This window comes from Cricetulus griseus (genome assembly GCF_003668045.3).
Source record: "Cricetulus griseus strain 17A/GY chromosome 1 unlocalized genomic scaffold, alternate assembly CriGri-PICRH-1.0 chr1_0, whole genome shotgun sequence".
In the NCBI taxonomy this organism is placed as follows: Eukaryota; Metazoa; Chordata; class Mammalia; order Rodentia; family Cricetidae; genus Cricetulus; species Cricetulus griseus.
Genome location: NW_023276806.1, coordinates 273637122 through 273656784, shown reverse-complemented (window position 1 = coordinate 273656784; position 19663 = coordinate 273637122). Strand labels below are relative to the sequence as shown.

General features: G+C 38.3%; 1 protein-coding gene across 7 annotated transcripts in view; it reads left to right on the top strand.

Annotated features, from left to right (window-relative positions):
• The first annotated feature begins 724 nt into the window (after positions 1-724).
• Herc4 (HECT and RLD domain containing E3 ubiquitin protein ligase 4) overlaps positions 725-19663 on the top strand; it is a 74783-nt gene continuing 55844 nt past the window's right edge. For 3 of the 7 annotated variants that reach the window (XR_004772071.1, XR_003481096.2, XM_035451757.1), the window contains exons 1-3: positions 725-1063; positions 2466-2496; positions 2913-3216. Coding sequence is in view for 5 of the 7 variants with exons in the window: in XM_035451757.1 (XP_035307648.1) it covers positions 2991-3216 (226 nt within the window). In the remaining 2 variants the exon portion in view is untranslated. Of the gene's footprint in view, positions 1064-2465; positions 2497-2912; positions 3217-6814; positions 6947-19663 lie in introns of those variants that run through there. The other 4 variants (XM_027395034.2, XM_027395036.2, XM_027395035.2 and 1 more) reach the window with 4 other exon arrangements.

Here is a 19663-nt window from a genome sequence, read left to right as displayed (position 1 = left end):
TAAAGGGGGCATGGAACATGTGTTAAGAAGGTGAAATGTCAGCAAGCTACTCCACATTCTTCTCTTGGTGTCTTCCCGAATAAATAATTTTTCTTGCCAACAACTGCAGCCATACGCTCTATTTTTTTTTTTCTGAGTGTGAAAGAGGCCCGGCAATTTAACCTTATCTTCCAATGAGTTAGCTGAAAATGTGAGCCAACACGGTTCCAGGAACCAAGATTAGTCCAAGCCATGGCTCCATGGCTATCGATATACCTCACAGCTCAGGCAAGTTTAAGGGTCTACACTGAGCCATCCGCTTTAATAACTACTACATCTGTGACTGTTTCGTCTGTTACTTCAAAAAAAAATCTCCTTAGGAAAGGTTAAGAATACAATGTATGAAAAGGCTAAAACCTACGGAAGAGCCCACCCAGGACTATGAAAAAAAAAAGCAGAAAGACAAACCAAAAAGAAAGCTTCACTAAGCTGCCCTTGTGAACGCCAAAGCACTGTTACAACAAACACACCGACAAAAAAAAAAAAAAAGAAAAAAGAAAACACACTGACACCTATTAAGAGCAGGTGCTAGCGAGACACTGCGCAGGCGCCTCTCGGTCGCAAGAGCCCTGGGGCGGACTCCCGCGCAGGCGCGCGGACGGGGAAGTGGGCGGGGCCGCGCACGCGCGGAGGCTCACTTCCGGCAGGGCCCTCCCTCCCCCCACCCCATCCCCCGCGAAACCACCGCCCCTCTCCCTGGCCGCCAGCCTCTCCCTCGTCTCTCTCCACCCCTCGTGCTCTCCGCCCTGCTCGCTGCCAGCCCTTCCCCTCCCGCTTCATCCGGGTCGCTGACGGCTGTCCCTCGGTTCGCAGAGCGCCGGCGGCAGCTTTCCTCTGAGGAGCCTGGGAAAGTTTCACAGGAGGGAGAGCCGGGCAAGCGGCAGCGGCTGGGATCCCGAAGGAGGGAGGAGTCGTGGTCATCGCCGCGGCGGGTGAAGGAGGACGATCTCGGCAGCCGGAGGAGAGAGGTCCAGGAGCGGCCGCCCTCCCATCGCCTGGGACTCTCCCTGCCCTGAGGGACCCGGTGAGTCGTTGTCCCTGTGGGTTCGGGGGAGTGTGACGGAGGTGGGTTCCGCTGGGGCCTGGGCGAAGGGCGCCAGCGTCCTCGGCGCTTTCCGGGGCCGGGGTGTTGCACCTCCCTCGGGGGAAGGGCCTCCCCGGGGCCGAGGTCGCCGGGGCCGAGCCCGCTGGGACGGTGTCGGCGACGCGCTGGTGGCTGAGGGGGTTTGGCTGGCCGGCTCGCGAGGCTGGGTGTGTGCAGACCACTCGTCTCCCCCACCCCCTCCCCGGGCCGCGTGAGCCGATGGTGGTGCATGGTCCGGGGAAAAGGAAACGAAACTGCTTCCCCTTGTGCTACCTGTTGCTGGCGAGAGAACGCCTAGGTTCCGGACACCCGTTCTGGCTTGTGGAGGACAAAAAGAAAGGGTGCCCAAACGAAGCGCGCTGAAATCGGAGATATAACGTTTCTGAAAGACAATGCAGAACTCTCTGGAACTTTGGAGTTTTGGTGTCCCAGAGGAATGAAACCAGATTTCGGGTCATGCGAGTGTAGTGGGACAGCTTCGGCACTTTCTAAAGTGAACACATCATAAACGCAGGAAAATCAGTTTCAGTGTAAGGAATTTAGGTGACTTTGTATAGCAACGAAAAGACCGACTTCCAGGGATGGTGTTATTTAGTAACGCACCATGATTTTTTGGAAGAAAAAAAAAGTGGAGGTTCAGATGAGAAAGACTCGTGGCCTCTTTTTTTAATTATGTTTATGAATGTTTTGCTTGGATGTTTGTGCACCATGTGTGTGCCTGGTGCTGGTGGAGGCCAGAAGAGGGCGTAGGATTCCCTGTCTGTTAGTCACACACAGTAGCGAGCAGCGATGTGGGTGGTGGGAGTTGAATCCGAATCCCTTAAAAGAGCAGCCCTAACCTCTGAGAGCCCCTCATGTATGTCGTTTAACCGAAGAAGTCACATAGATTTCTCTATCAAACTATCAGTGATTTACCCCTCTCCCTTCTCCACTAACCTATTCCTATTTAGAAAAAAACCAGCAGTTCTGGGATTTGTTTACAGTTGGTTTTTCATCTTCAAGTAATTGCCTTAGAGGTATGCATAAATACAGATTACTGAAGGAGAATTTTTTACTTGTAGGAACCATTCATAAACAAATTTGAATTAGGAGAATCTTGATATTTAAATTTTTGCCAGACGCTGCTGGAGCATGCCTTTCTTTAATCCCAGCACTTGGGAGGCAGAGGCAGGTGTATTTTAATCACGTCAATTTAGTTTTAATTGTAAAATGGAGTTGAATGTTTTCAAATTATGAGGTGATAAATTCTAATTTTGTATGCAGCCTATTTAAATAATGATAAGTGTATTCTAAATTGTGACAATTTTTTAAAGTTCCATTATTGACTTAATTTCTATTACAGATAAGAACTTCAGTTTTCTGTTGATGTGGAGGTAGGTATCAAATTGTTGACTTCTGAGAGTTGAGGGAAACTGCAAGGCGATGTTTCTGCAGTTGGCTGGCTGGCTTGCTTGTTTGGGCTTTGGACACATGCCTTATTTACTGCTCCCATTAAACTTATTTAAAGAAAGCACTAATTTCATAAGAGTACTTATTACTGAGTTGTATAGCAAAGTTAAAACCAGTTACTGTTTTAAGTTTTGTGGAGACTAGTAGAAAATGATGTCATTTCCTAAACATTTGTATATGATGCTTTAAAAGAGAAAGAACTCATTGGTTCTTGGAATTGACTGATAGCTGAGGCATATTTTAAGTATTTAACAGTTGCAATCCTCATTGTAGCTTAACGCTTGATGAAAGAACAGTCATGCTTTCTTTGAAGTCATATTAACTCTGCTTATTTCCTCAGACATAGGGTACTTGCAAGTTTCCAGTGTTTCAGAAGGGACTTTTGTATTGAAACTGGAAGACCAAAGTCATAACAAGCATGCTGTGCTGGGGAAATGCATCCTATGGACAACTAGGTTTGGGTGGAATTGATGAAGAAATTGTACTAGAGCCCAGGAAAAGTGACTTTTTTGCAAATAAAAAGGTCCGAGATGTAGGATGTGGACTCAGACATACTGTATTTGTCCTGGATGATGGAACTGTGTACACCTGTGGATGTAACGATTTAGGACAGCTTGGTCACGAAAAGTCCAGAAAGAAACCAGGTAAGTTAAAAATTTTCTATTTCTAATAATTTTATATCATTTTACATTTGAAATGATTGTTTTATATGACCTCTGTAAACCTAAATTTAGTCTTTATCAGGCTTTAAAAGCAAAGTAAGAGTTATTCTTGACTTTTATATCTTTCTTAGTACTTTGGTTTGTGGTTTCTTTTCCTTTTTTTGTTGTTGTTACTACTAGTATGGCCCCTAATTGATTGTGGTTGAAAATGGCAACAACGAAAACTAGCCTTCAGTGTATGTTTCTTTTGTATAAAATACAAAGGTATCAAAATCTTTAATAAAAGTTCAACCACCTTGAACAGATTTTTAATTCTTAATTTGCTCTGTGATGTTTCTGGACATGTGGGGGATATGATAAAAGCTTTTATTTTGATACTTGCTTAAATAATATCTTAATTCTTCCATTTATCTCCATTATGCTTTAGATATGTAATTTTTGTTTTGCTTAGCTAGAAATCCTGTTTAGTCCCCTGTTTTCCGCTTTCACATCATCAGTGTTAGCTTTTAAAAGATTTGTGAATGTGAGGTGGTCTGACTGTGTAGAGGTACCTAAGCAAAACGTGAACACTTTATCAAGTAATGAGAATTGAAGGCATTTGGTCACATTTCATGTTCTGTTTTCCTGGATGTTGTATTTAATTGGTATTAACACATTTGAGATGGTCTTGTTAGGTACTTTGCTTTCAGTTGTGACAACCAGAAGCTACTACATTAAGGTAGTAGATTCAGGTGAGACTGCTGCTGTATCTAGTGTCAACAGTAATGACACTTAGGTAGCCCCTATGGCAATCCTTTTTCTCTGTCAGTTCATTGTATAGGGTTTTCTTTCTTTTTTTCTTTCTTTTTTTGTGGTCTGCTTTTGAGAGATCAATGTAGGTATAAAAACTCAGGCATTAAATTAAAATATCCTTCATATCATCTCAACTACCATTGTCATACTTTACTCTTAATTAGCAGATCCTGAAGGTTTTAGTTGTTTGTAGATAGGGTCTTAATCCCTTCTCTTGAGGCATAATATGTAACTTGATCTTATTGAATGAATGAGAACGATTCCTTATTACAATAGGTCTAATTGTTGTAGAACTCAAAGTAAATGGTAGTTTTCTTGTATTACACTTCAGAAAAGCATCTTTTACAGAATCTTAACAAATTTCATAATCTCTCGGGTATTGAGGTGGTTGTGGGTGGTAATTTACTATCTGTACATTTTGCTTAGTGTGGAAATGTTGCCTCAAACTGAGATTCCTATGATATTGGAATTACTTAATACATGTAATTTACTGAGGTTTAGAAATTTTAAACGTTACTACACACTGTTTGATGTTAGGGTAAACACATATACCAGTGAGTAGAATAACAAACTGCACAGATGAAGTTTGGTCTTGTTCATACTGTGATGGTCGTATTGTGACATTCCTGTCTTCCTGTTAATCCATCCTGGAAACATTTAGTAATATAAAGTTGAAGAACCGTGCTTCCACTTTCAGATTAGCTCATTGATGTTCAGGGCATAGACAATTGACGATAGAAAGGGAAAAAAAAAAAGAAGAGCTTTGTTTTTCCAGAGATTTAGAGCTAGAGTTGGGTTGGGAGTTTAGACATATGTAAATGAAATAACTAAAGAGATTTGAAATTCAGCTGTCTGCTATATATTTCAAGTCTAGGGAACTTAAATGATGAGAAAGATATTGTGAGATGGAATTAAAGATATAAAAGTTTAATTCTGTCCATAGTCACCTAAATAGCCAAAAAATAAATAAAAATAAAACTGGAACTAGAATTGCTTTTAAAAGGGGCTGAAAGGTTCTGAGCCTAAGGAAAAGTCCCAGTTCTCTGATATTTTGAAGTGTAACTTTGTTGCAGAGATAGAAAAACCTAGAGAAATTCAAGGAGGTAATTGCTATGATAGGATTCCAGCTTTTAACCTCATTTTTTGTTTAAAGTACATGAGTGGTAAGTTTTAATCATGTTTTAACTAAAATTATTTCTCTTTGGAATGATTCTTCCATTAAAAAAAAATTATTTATTATGTATACAGTGTTAGGCCTGAATGCCTCCAGGGCCAGTAGAGGGCATCAAACCTCATTATAGATGATTGTGAGCTACCATGTGGTTGTTGGGAATTGAACTCAGGACCTGGAAGAGAAGCCAGTGCTCTTAACCTCTGAGCCATCTCCAGCCCCTTCTTCAATGTTTTTAAATGTACCTTTCCCTGTTCCTTTTATCAATTGTTGAATTTGAAGACTGAATTTAAATATAAGGAGTTATTAGATCTCTTTTAATTTGTTTTAAAGTCTTGATAATTGAGCCGTCTGGTAATATGTCTGTGACATAGACAATTCCTTCATCGGAGCTTTACTTAAGTTACAGAGAAAGTAGAGAAAAACTTAGAATTATGTCCTTACATAGACTGGCTTTATAACCATAACAAATATGTTGTAACAAAGGAATGGACCTTAGAATCATTAAAGATAAGTCACACAAGTCACATGGCTTACTTTAGGGGGTTGGCCTTGCTGTGTAGTAGTTTGGACATGCAACCTATTGGGAGAGCTTTCCATTCTGGATATTTTAGGAATCATATAAAACGTTTTCTGACTTTTATTATATCAAGAGCAATAGGTTAGGTCCATAACCATCTCTGTTTTCTTACATAGGTATGACCTCATTACTAGCTCTTTCTGAATTAGTGCTAGAAAAATGGATGTCTTTTCCACCTTTATGCATTTTTTCCTACATAGAAACTTCCAGATACTTTTAAAAGCTAGTTTTTCAATTTCTTAATTCTTGGCTTACAAATAAATACATTTATTCAGTATATCTGTCCATTTAAATGAATTGTTAGTTTTATTTGTATACTTCTAGATTTACTTACGAGATTTAAAAGTAATTTATTAAAAGTAAACTTTTCCTAACAGGTTTCTTTACTCACAATATATCCAGTCATAACTTATTGATGGGAACTTACTTGTTTCATGTTAGAAGCAGTAGTACTAAGCTGTTTTATGATGGTAAATAATGTTAGAATTCTGTTAAATTATTTTGGTAGCTTTTTGTGTATTTCAAGTTCTCTCAAATGGTATCTCATTCGAGCCTCACAACACTGTCTCTCATTAGTCTTTGCAGTGAAAGCATTTTGGTCCTAGCAGTAGCTACTTGCTTGTCTTCCTTGATTCCTCACTTTCTGATCTTCGGTTCGTAAAACATAAATCTACAAATGAAATGTCCTTTTTTATACAATTAGATTTTTAAAAGTAGTGCAGGAAATATGTGAATATGGTAAATTGCTTGCAGATTAGAAATACCAAATTGTTCCACACATTTATTTTACCAAAACATGCAAGATTGAAGCTCACTGGGTTTTGTAAGTCATAGTTTTCATAACACCTTCTAAGGAAGAGAAAGATGTAGATGAAAAATGACTCGGAAAAAGTATTACCTAGGTCAGGACTTGAGGCTTGGTTTTGAGCACTATGAGAAAGGTCAGTGCCCAGGAATCAGTTTCAAGTGTAGGGGAAAAGTCATAATGCAAACAGATGCTGTTAGAGAGATGTATAATAATACTTTACTTTGTGTAGGACCCACATCTGAGGAATTTCAAGAGCATTACACAATAACTCATGGTTCCTTTCAAAATGCTTGTGACACAAATTGCAAGAATTGTCCTCATCTTAGGGGATAGATTTTCGGAGAAATGGCAGCACAAGTTGGTAAGTAACTTGTCAAACAGCAGGTGGCTGGTGAGCAGCTGTAAATTGAATCTGAAAGCTTAAGGCTACCAGTCTCCTACTGTATTCACTAAATTGTGCTTATGTTTAGTGTTATTTAAAATAATATCTTCTGTTTGAGGCAGACAAATACTAATGCACAGATTGTTTCTTTGCCATTCTATTTGATGGCCTGTTGAAATAAATTTTTGTGGGCTTCTATTTTTTTTTGGGTTTTTTTTTTTTTTTTTTTTTTTTGAGACAGGGTTTCTCTGTAGCTTTGGAGTCTGTCCTGGAACTTGCTCTGTAGACTAGGCTGGCCTTGAACTCACAGAGATCCACCTGTCTCTGCTTCCCAAGAACTGGGGTCAAAGGTGTGTGCCAACACCACCTGGCATAAATCAGTATTTTACCATGATGATTGCATTATGCCACTGTGTGGCAGGAACAATTTTTGTTGTTGTTGTTGTTGTTGTTATATTGTAGAACAAACATAGAGTCTCATGCATGAAAGCAAACACTCTGACACTGAACTATGCCCCAGCCCAAGAATATTTAGATAAACAAAGCTTACTTTTCTTGTTTCTGTTTTGTGTTATTTATCCTTTATTGTCTTGACTTCTGTGCTGGTCTATCAGAAGTCTGTAGTAATTGTCATGCAGGGTTGATTGAGTGGCTAGCATTAGAACAAGGTTACTTAATTTATGTTATATCAAGGTTGTCTGTCTCTGGGATGCATTGGTTTGCTTGTGTTATAAAAATAACTCACTCCAAAAAAAAAAAACCCTGTAGTTGGCTACTTTCAGGATTTTCTTTGCATTTTGGTATATTACTATGCTTAGATGATTGGTCTGTAATACAACATTCAGAAGGTTGAGGCAGGAGGATCATTAGTTGTAGGCTTTTCTGGGCTTCAAGGTCCTCTAATCAAAAAAACAAAATGAAGTCAGACAGTAGTGGTGAATACCTTTAATCTCAACACTCAAAACTGAAGGCTACCATGTCCCTCACCAGCCCCCCCCCTTTGGTGATGGAAGCAGTATTTTGGTTTTCATTTGTTTTTTGTTGTTGTTTGGATTTTTGAAACAGGGTCTCTCTGTGTAGCCTTGCCTGTCCTGAAATGCATTCTGTAGACCAGGCTGGTATGGGATTAATACTGTAAACTGGCAGCCTAGGGAGTCAGTTTGCATCATCTATTCAGAGATTTTCGCTGTTTTTTGTTGTTGTTGTTGTTTTGAGACAGGGTCTCACTTGGTTGCTTTGGCTGGGCTGGACTTACTATATAGACTAGGCTGGCTTCCAATTTAGTAGAGAGCTTGTTGCTTCTGCCTCCTGAATGCTGAGCCAAAGGTGTGCACAACCACACCTAGCGCCCCCCCCCCCTCTTTTGTGTGTGGCAGGAGTGCTTTGCTTGCATGCCTGCAGCCAGAAGAGAGCACCAGATCCAATTAGAGATAGTTGTGAGCCCCCATGTGGTTTGCTGAGAATTGAATTCAGAATCTGTAGTGCTCTTAACCTCTCAGCCATCTTTCCAGCCCATCCCACACCTATTCTTTTGTTTGGTTTCTCTGTGTTGGAGCTTGTCCTGGCACCTGCTCTGTAGACCAGGCTGGCCTTGAACTTACAAAGATCTGTCTGCCTCTGCCTCCAAGTGCTCTGATTAAAAGCATGCACCACCACTGCCCAGCTTTTTAAGACTTTTTAATAACATATTTTCCCGAATATTATTGAAAACCAATGCGTATTTTTGGTTGCTTGAAGTGCTAGAGATAGAGCCCAGGGTCTTATTGCATAATACTAGCCCAGCACTCTACACTGTACTGTACCCCGACTCCTTGCTTTTTTATTAACATACAGGCTTAGACTTTTTTTTTCCTTGGTTATCATGTACTTCTGAAATACAGTTTTAGTTTTTCATATTTTTTTTTTCTGGTTACAAAAGTAGTACACATTCTTGGTAGAAAATTTGGCAATGATAGGGTAAAAAGGCCGGGTGGTGGTGTCGCACACCTTTAATCCCAGCACTCGGGAGGCAGAGGCAGGCGGATCTCTGTGATTTTGAGACCAGCCTGGTCTACAAGAGCGAGTTCCAGGACAGCCTCCAAAGCCACAGAGAAACCCTGTCTCGAAAAAACCAAAAAAAAAAAGAAAAAAAAAAGTAAAAAAGTCAAGTGTAATGACATCATGAAAAGTACTCTCATTTTAGTCCTCTTTACTCATGTTTCTGACTACAAACTGGGATATATTTTTCTCAGCCTGTTTTCAGTGATAAATGGTCAGTTATTTTCTGTATTTAAAAAAACAAAAAAAAAAAACAAAAACAAACCAAGGGGCTGGAGTAATAGCTCACCCTTTAAGTGTATCTCTTAAGAGGCTGCTCTTCACCAGAGTTTGATTTCTCGAACCTGCATGGTGGCTGCAACCATCTGTAACTCCAATTCCCTGGAGAAATCAGACACCCTCTTCTGACCTCCTTGGTTGACCACTTCCAATGGCATGCATATGGTGCCCAGGCATACATGTAGGCAAAACACTCATATACATATAAACAAAATATTCAAAAACATTTTTAGAATATTAACTAGTGATAATTTAATATTTAAGTTTTTTTTTTAAGTTTCCATCTCTCCATATTTATCTGCCATGACTGTACATTTCAGTTCAGTCCTTGCTTACATCTCTATTTCTTTAGAAAAACTAGGGCCTTTAATGTTAACATATCTACAACAGACAGCTAACTTCTATTTTTTTTTTAGATGTTAAGTACAATTATAGGTCATTTTACAAATACATATGCTTACAAGAATGTTTGTACATGAAAGTTCCAAAATACATCGATTCAAATAGTCTTTTGTATACAACATAATGAAAATTGTTTGAAGGTCTAGTAAGGAAACTAAAATGATACAAATCATAGGAGTGCACATAAATAGTTAGGAGTGTTTACAGGTGAATGATGGTGTAGAATAGCTTGATGGTGATCCTCACATCTGTAATCCCAGAACTCAGAAGGAATGCTGAAAAGTTGAGTCCAGACTGATCTGTTTTGGAAGTTCTGTACCAGTCAAGGTTCCACAGTTAGGCTTTGTCTTAGAAAAATCCCAAAACACAAAGATGGGTAATAGAACCTTGTAAAACAGCATGGCTTAATGGTGAGTGTAGGAGAGATAGATAGCACATGGACAGGAAATATATTCAATGTTCTTCAATGAAAGAATGGAAAGTGCTTTAGAGGCAAACTAGTTCAAATGATCATAGGCAAGTTTGATGCCTTGCTGGAAATGATAATCCATTTAACTGGAATATCTGAGAGTAGGGAACATAAAAATTAGATACAATCATTTACAATCATTGATCTGTTCATATAATATGTTCAGAAGCTTGTCAAATCAATGTATTTTGGAACTTTCATTTACAGACAGCATTCTTGTGAGCATATGTACTTGTAAGATCTACAACTGTGTTTACAGCAAGTTGAACTATAAAATTAGATGTTTTAATTTGGTTAGTAGGCACTAATAGTTTTTTTAGTGGGAATTACTGGTTTTATAAAGAAAGAATTGAAGAGAGGAAAGTAGTTTAACTGTGGTTATAGTTCTTTAAAACAAGGAAGGAGCAGATAGATCAAGAGAAATTTTGGCAGACCACAGATGGATGGACATTGTTAACTTGATGGAAGTGAATTGTATGTCAGTAATGATAAAGAGCTGGCTGTGATCCCAGGTGGAGTCGTTAATTAGAAATAGGGAATGCGGCATGATTAGGACTGTTACCTCTTCTGTTTGAAGAGAGATGATTCTGGTGAGGTAAATTTTATTGTGAATGTGATAGCAATATTTATTGGGCAGTAAGGAATCAAAAAAAGCCAAAGGAGAAAATCATGACTTAAAAGCATGGAGTGTTTATTTCCAGTTTTGCTTTCCCTTAGGTGTATTAGGTAGGCTATACATTTTTCTATTGTCCCAGAGAGTTGAGTAATTAATAACATAACTATTATTTTGTGGTTGGGAGTCAAGCTTTGGAAATTGTTAAAAGTACCTAGTAAATTTAAAATAACTTGTAAATTTAAAGTGTCATAAATGGCTGTCTACTTTATCTGTTTTAGGTTTTATTATTTGTTTTGTTGTGAGATGCCTGGTACTCATGTCTACCCTTCTGCCTCAGTTTACCAAATTCTGAGATCACAGGTTTGAGCCACAGGCCTAGTTAGTTTTATCCGATTTTTTTTCAAAATTGAATTTTTTATGAAGTAATAAAATGAAAATGTCTGTCAGTGTCTTAGTTAGGGTTTCTGTTGCTATGAAGAGACACCATGACCACAGCAACTTTTACAAAGGAAAACATCTCACGGTTCAGAGGTTTAGTCTGTTGTGGTCCTGGTGGGAACCAGGGCAATATGCAGGCAGACATGGAGTTCTTACATCTTGGCTCATAGGCAACAGGAAGTTATCTGTCTCAACTGGGTGTGGCTTGAGCATAATTGAGGCCTCAAAGCCCACCTCCACAGTGACACACTTCCTCCAACCAAGGCCACACCTCCCAATAGTGCCACTCCCATTTGCTGACCATTTTCTTTCAAACCACCACAGTCAGGTACCATCTGATACCTTGATCGTTTGAATTTTGTCAATAGGCTTATTTGCTTATTGTTGAATAAAAACAGCCCTATCAAGTTAACTACTGTGTTTGACTTGATGCTTCTTTATGGGTTACTAGTATTTGAAATATTCATAGCTATAAACTGTGTATTGTTGGAATGGGTGAGAGTTCCTTTGATGTAACTGTTTTGTGACATGAAACTAGAAGGGGGAAGGAATTAGAGTGAGGGGAAAAGAGGTCCTTATGAACAGAGTTGGAAGTATCTGAAAACAGCTAGAGGAGAATTTGCTTTGCTTACTAATTAATTGGTAGAAATTTGTTATTTTATTTCTTTTTTAAGATTTGTCATACAAGCTTGATGGTGGTGGCTCACACCTTTAATCCCAGTACTTGGGTGGGAGAGGCAGGCAGATCTCTGAGTTCAGGCTATCTTGGTCTAAAGTTCCAGGACAGCCCGGTCTCCACAGAGAAACCCTGACTGGAAAACAACAGAAATGACTATCCTGTTGAGTGCAGAACTCAGATTGCTGCCCAGAATTGATCCCAAGTACCTAGAAATTACTATATACATACTTTCTGATCCAAGTGTTTGCTATTCATTACTTCCTAAAGCAACAAACCTCATGAAACTATAATTACCTTTTTAATAGTTTTTCATTTTATTTTCAATTATGTTATCTGTGTGTAGATGTGTACATCAATGCAAGAGCCCACAGAGGCTTGAATTGTCAGATGCTCCTGGAGATGGGGTTACAAGTGCCTCTGGGCCAACTGTGTAGGTTCTAGGACTCGAACTTAGGTACTCTGGAAAAATGGTACGTGTTCTTAATCACTGAGCCATCTCTCCAGTCTATTTTACACTTATCTTTTGAAGAGTAATCATATAAAAAGCTAATTGGTTATCTGTGCATGAACGAATTTTCACATGTATACTCGGGTGAGCAATTGAGTAAGCCTTCGAGTAGAAATAAGGAAGAAAGCATGTATGTAGAAGTTGTTATGGCAATGTATAAGGAGAGTAAAAACATGGGAAACTTAATGAACTATTTAAAAATACAATGCTGGTATTCAAAACTAATAATAACTACCATTATGTGCTAGGTACTGTTGTATCTTTTCTGCATTACCCAAAACTTTTAAAAATCAGCTTTCACCCCTTTTTTAATTGTTGTTTGAGACTGGGTCTTGCTCTTTGGCTTTAGGCTGACCTTGAACTAACTAGTAATAGGATCACAGGTTTGTCACTGTGTTCATTCAGCCCTGTTTGTTTTTCTGGGCGAGAAAAATAAAAATTTGAGGATAGGATTTGAGAAATGGCTCAGGGGTTAAGAGCATTTGTTGCTCTTCCAAAGTAACTCAAGCTCCTTTGCCCTCTTCTGGTCTCCACGGGTACCTATACACATGTTGTGGCATATTCTTCCATTCATTCACCTCCACTACCACCACCACCACCACCATCCTGCCCCACATACACAGCACAGTGAAAATAAGATCAGTGAAATAATAGAAGACACTTTATAATAGCAATAAAAAGAGTAATAACTTAGTGTCGTTGTAAAATAATGTATATGACCTAGATGAAGAATTGATAGCTCTGTGCTTTTTATCTGCAAATCCAGTTTCTGGGCTACTACCTAACAGCTACATTTGTATTGTAACAGCATTTTATGGAGACTAGAAATAACTTTAATGTTTCTTCTGGAAACTGGCAAAATTATGTTTTATTCAGCCATTGCAATGTAATGCAGTGCAGTGCAGTGCTGTGGGGTTGAGAACTGGGAAGACATCTAATATACTAAGAAGAAAAAAAAACAAGATGTAGAAGAATGTAGTGTAGAAAGCTAGGTAAATCTAAAATCCATTTATAGACAGGCAGTGGTAGTGCATGCCTTTAATCTCAGTACATGGCCAACCTGGTCTACAGAGATAGTTCCAGGACAACTAGGACTGTTACAGAGAGAAACCCCGTCTTGAAAATCAAAAACAAAACAAAAAATGCATTTATATTGACATATATGTCATATACATACACATTATATATGTATATTATATATATAAACAAGTAATAACAGTAGTTACTGTAGGTGCAGAGGTGGGAGGGGCATAAGTAGGTTGATGAAGGATATACATGATAGGCTTCACTTGATATCTTTTTTAACAATGCAACAGTGCAATAATATATTACCTATTGTCCATCTACCTATCTCTCTCTCTCTCTATCTATCTATCTATCTATCTATCTATCTATCTATCTATCTGTATTATATTGGGTTTTTTGAGACAGAGTTTCTCTATGTAACAGCTCTGGCTGTCCTGAAACTCGATTTGTAGACCAGGGTGGCCTTGAACTCACAGAGATCCTCCTGCCTATCTCTGTCTCCTAAGTGCTGGGATTAAAGATATGTACCACCATGTCCAGCAAAATCTATTTTTTAAAAGGTAGGAATTTAAGAACTTAAAGTCCTGATCTGTTGCTTGTAGTATGTTGTCTTGGGCACATGGCTTATTCTCTGTGTGTCTGTGTATCTGAGTGTTCTGTTCTATGAAATCAGGATAATCATGGTAAGCTCTTTCCGTTTTGGCTGGGGAGAGGGGGAGGAAGTAAGTAAGAGAACACATGCAGCGCAAAGAACAATGGCCTGACACATAGTGAGTAGTACTCAGTAGGTGTTTGCTTTTTAAAAAGCTGCTAATTGTGGTGGCGCACACCTTTAATCGAAGCACTTGGGAGGCAGAGGCTGAAGATCTCTGAGTTCGAGACCAGCCTGGTCTACAGAGCAAGTTCCAGGACAGCCTCCAAAGCCACAGAGAAACCCTGTCTCGAAACAACCCCCCTCCAAAATAAAATGCTGTTTATTAATGTTGGAGTTGGGGGGGGTACATAAATAGGTCTGACTAGGCTCTTTTCGTATTTACCTGATACCTGTTATATTGCCTTGTTAGAAACTGTGTTTTTCACATATTTGTCTCCAGATTCCCAGGGTCTATCTCTTCATTATAGCCAAAGTTTAGGCATTTATTCAACAAACAGTTGTTCTACTGTGTCTTGACTATACTAGGCACAAAAATACTTTTTTCTCTTCAGTCTTTAAAGGCCTTGTTAACTTTTATTCAAGAACTATGCAAAAATATTTAAAAAAAACAAAAACATTGTGATGTTTGGAGGTATGCTGTATTGACAAGACAAAATGGATAGGATTCTTTTTTTTAACTTTTTAAAAATTTATTTATTTATTTATTTATTTTTAAGTATCAGTGCTCTGTCTGTGTGTATGCCTGCAGGCCAGAAGAGGGTATGACATCTCATTACAGATGGTTGTGAGCCCCCATTTGGTTGCTGGAAATTGAACTCCGGATCTCTAGATGAGCAGCCCCCTAGTGCTCTTAACCTCTGAGCCATTTCTCCAGCCTGATTCTTTTATCTTTAGATACAAAAGATGGCATGGGACAGGAAAACAGTAATGCTTCCTCTCTTATGGGAAGCATGGAAATGCCAGAAGTTAAAGTTGGCTATTGATTTTATTTTTATTTATTTTTACTTAAACCGTTGTTGGTATGGTGGAGATGAGTGCACACTTGTGCCGTACTTTGCATGTGGGGATCAGGGGCAAGCTACAGTAGGTGGGTTTCACCATTTCCCATTGTGTGGTCCTATGGAGAGAATTCAGTCTCTTAGAGGCAAGCCCCTTTACATTGAGGTATCTTGAAAGCCTGTAGCCAATGATTTTTTTAAAGAATTATTTAATGAATAATTATAAGGTATAGTTGTATCCTGATATTTTGAAAAAGAAATACTCAAGTTAGTATTATTTATTCAGGCTTTTAAACATTGCTGAACTGAAAATGATGAACTTGGGCTGGAGAGATGGCTCAGAGGTTAAGAGCACCGGTTGCTCTCGCTTTCATAGGTCTTGAGTTCAATTCCCAGCAACCACATGGTGGCTCACAATCATCTGTGATGAGATCTGGTGCCCTCTTCTGGCTTGCAGACATACATGCAGGCAGAACACTATACATAATAAGTAAACAAATCTTTAAAAACAAAAAAAAAATTAATGAGTTGATCTGTAAATAATGAACTGACTATAAAATGTAAAAAAAAATTCACACCAATCTGAATTTATTTTTTTATTATAAGCAGTCATTATTTTGGCAATTAAGTAGAGGAGAAATTTACATGTCAAGAAAATCAGAGCTCTTAATCTCAGAACTCAAGGAAGCAGAAGCAGGAGGGTCTCTGGATTTGAGGCCATCAAGGACTGCAAAGAGAGACTGTCTACAAATGAATGAATGAATGAATGAATGAATGAATGAATGAATGAATGAGTAAATAATGAATAGGAAGAAAATCAGTTGTGGAGAACAAGAAGGGAGTGTTTAAAAAGTGGAAGTGATTGTGATATGAGTTAGTCTGTTTTATTTTCTCCAAAACAACTCCTCATCCCTCTTAGTAGTTTTGACCTGGGAGATACTAATTACTTTTCTCCTGGTAGCATGAAGAGTACATTTTCTAAATTGAAAATCTGTTTGATGTAGGCTATCTGCTGGATATCATAATTTAATAGCAAGTACGTGTGTGTCTCTGTTTACTCTTTGATCATATAATTGGAAGCTGCAGCTCTGTCACTGCCCAGCATCACAAGAATATGATAGCATGCCAAATCCCTAGCTCTGGAAAAGAGCAGAACATCAAGTGCAGTTTCCACATGTTAACCTATGGCTTTCATACCATTGTAAAATTTCAAACTTGCATGTTTAACACTGACTATCGACTTATGATTTGGTAGGCTGGTTGATTTTGAGAACCTCCCGTTTGAGCCTCTGGTGTGCCACTGTGCTGTTTCCTGTCTGTCTTGATATGTTATTTTTATTGCTGTCTTAAGATTTATAATCAGTTTTCCTTTTACTATCTTCTTTGACCTGTTAGTTGTTCAGAAGTACATTGATTTAACCCACCCCACCCACTACCCACCCCCACCCTGCAAAAGAGTCTCCCTACATAACCTTGACTGGCCTAAGATATGCTCTATAGACCTGGCTGGCCTGCAACTCACAGAGATCTGCCTGCTTCTGCCTCCCAAGTACTAGGATTAAAGCCATTCACCATACCTGGTGTATTTGACCATATATCAAAATTGTCTCTTGTTGATGATCTCTAGTTTCATGTTGCTCAAGGTCAGTCAGAAATTATACCGGATAAGATTTCTGTCTTTTTGAATTGTTAAGACTGTGGTTTAACAAAAGTGTTCTATGTGCATTACACATAAGCACCATTTAATCTGGATTACAGTTCAGTATTTCCTTGTGAGTTTTTTATCTGAAAGGTGGGATCAAGGCCTCTACTTCTTCTGAGTATGTTTTCTTACTGACGTCCCTTAATGCTTGCTTTATATTTAGGTGCTTTGGTATTAGGTGAATGTATAATTACATTCATTATGCTTTGTGGTAATTGACCCTTTATCATTAAATAATGGCAATCTTAGTCTCCTAAGAAGTTTTGGTTCCAGGTCTGTTTTATCTAATGTAAGCATAGCCTCATGTGCTCCGTTTTGTTAGTTTATTGGCAGTCTGACATTCCTTGACATAACTATACCTCCAGCACAGTAGATAATATTTGCGTTGAAGCTTAGTTCATGCATGAAAATGTTTTATTTCTTTTGAAGTATAGTTTGAATTTGCCTCCCTCCCCCCAAAGTTGAGCATCTTTGATATGATTAAAAGCTATTTGTTTTTCTATGAATGAAATTCACATTATTACTCGAGCTTTTGCATTACTGATCTTTTCCCTAGGAAGTCTTTAAGAATTGGGATGGGCTTGGTGTTGCCCACAGTACTCAGCAGACCAAGGTTGGAAGATTGTGAGTTTAAGGTCCTTCTAAGCTGTATAGAGAGACCCTGCCTCAAGAAAGAATGAATGAAGAAAGTTATTCCTTGTCTGAGGCATAAATAATGTTTCCCTATCAGCATTTTCACTTTTGATTGATTTTCCTAATGGATACATGGATCCTCCTTTGCTTTCCTAAGCTCATGACTTAAGTATCACTGTCTTCCAGAATCCTTCCTGATGTATTTAAAGCCTAAACAAACATCTCTTTTTTCACATGTTATCTTTTTTATATCTTTAGCTTAATCTTTAATTACAATCCTTATTTTCAATGTCTTTCTTAAACTTATTTTTGTATTTTCAGCGCTTGGAGCACAAAAAAAGTATATTTTAATACTAATGTAATATTTTATATTAGATATTTATATTACACATTAGATTTTGATGCCTTTGATTTCATAGCTATTGGAATCCAATTTATGTGCTCATAATTTGTTAATTGAAGAACCAGGGAGTCTTAACTCATTCCCATAATCTGTTTTCTTTTACTACTTCTTTCAGAATTGTTTAGAACTGACTTATTTGGGGGAGCCTCTGCTATTTATGTACTTATTTTTGTTTTAGTTTTTCAAGGCAGGGGGTCTCTGTGTAGACCAGGCTAACCTCCAACTCATAGAGATCTCCCTGCCTCTGCCTCCTGAGTGCTGGGATTAAAGGTGCATGCCACTACCAGTGAGCTTCTGTTATTGATAACAGATTTCAATTCCCCTTGTAATTAAGATTTATGGAATTATTTGTATAAGCTAGTGATTCTTAGTTTTCTTGATTTTCTTTTAGAGAAAAGTCATGTTATATCCTGTGTGTGTGTGTGTGTGTGTGTGTGTGTGTGTGTGTGTGTGTGTGTTTCTGTAATTTTATTAAAATGCATACAAGATAATACAAAGAGTGAGAGATTGGTATAATAAACTTCTGTGTACTGGGCACTTGCTTGAAGAGTTATCAACTTGATGGGCATAGTTGTGCACACTTGTGATACTAGCTTGTGAGGTAGATGTGGGAGGATTGCTGCAGGCTTAAGCCAGCTTGATCTACATAGTAAGGACAAGTATACATGCCTGACGTATACATCAACTCAAGAAACTTTAAGGTAAGTGCTTAGTTTATCAATGTAGTTATATAGATTCCTAGAGGTTATCTAACACTAGCCTTCCACTTTACAAAAATGCAAGATCTTAATCCAGATATAATATTAGTTGCTTTACATGTGGGAATGTCAGTTTCCTTGATGTAGTCAGTTTCATTATTGAATAGCATTATTTACAAATTAATATACCAAGAAACCCTGGTTGACAGTTTTAATTTCTTTCATCATGAGGCTTCTGTTGTATTGAAGATAATAATTGTAGCATTCTTACTAAGCTTATAAAGTTAATTCAAATGGCATGTTAAAAACTTACTGATAGGGCTGGAGAGATGGCTCAGAGGTTAAGAGCACCGACTGCTCTTCCAGAGGTCCTAAGTTCAATTCCCAGCAACCACATGGTGGCTCACAACCATCCATAATGAGACCTGGTGCCCTCTGCTGGTGTGCAGATATACATGGAAGCAGGATGTTGTATACATAATAAATAAATAAAATCTTTAAAAAAACTGATAAAACACTAACAAACATTGCATTTTTAAAAAAGATTTTTTTTATATATGTGTGTTTTTCTTGAATGTTTATATGTGCACTATGTATATTTGAGGTGCCTTTGGAGGCCAGAACAGGGCATCAGATAGATCCCTTGGAACTGGAGTTAACAGGTGTTTGCAAGTCTATGTGTGAATGCTGGGAACTGAACCCAGGTCCTCTGTAAGAATGGCAAGTTCCACTGAGCTGTCTCTGCAGCCCCAACACAGCCTATCTTAAGGGAAACTTTGGGTGTCACTGGCTGGCTACTTTTGATTTAAAACTTGAGCATATTTTAACCACACGAGGGGGTTTATAGTTGTTGATGCTAAAGTAGAATTCCATAAACTAAAACCTATTTATAGTGGACATACTACTTTTTAGTTCTCTATGATTTTATATTTTAAAATCTGAGCCTGTAGTGACTGTGCATGCCTATAATCCTAGCATCTGGGCAGCAGGGACTGGAGGAGTCCATGTTCAGGCCACACTGGACTGCAATAGTGAGATTCTGTCTTTTTTAAAAAAACAAAAACAAAAAACCTAACAACAAAAACCTGTAAATTGCCAGTTGAGTTGATTTCATTAAGAATACTACACTGTAGTGTCTGTTTGATAAAGTAAA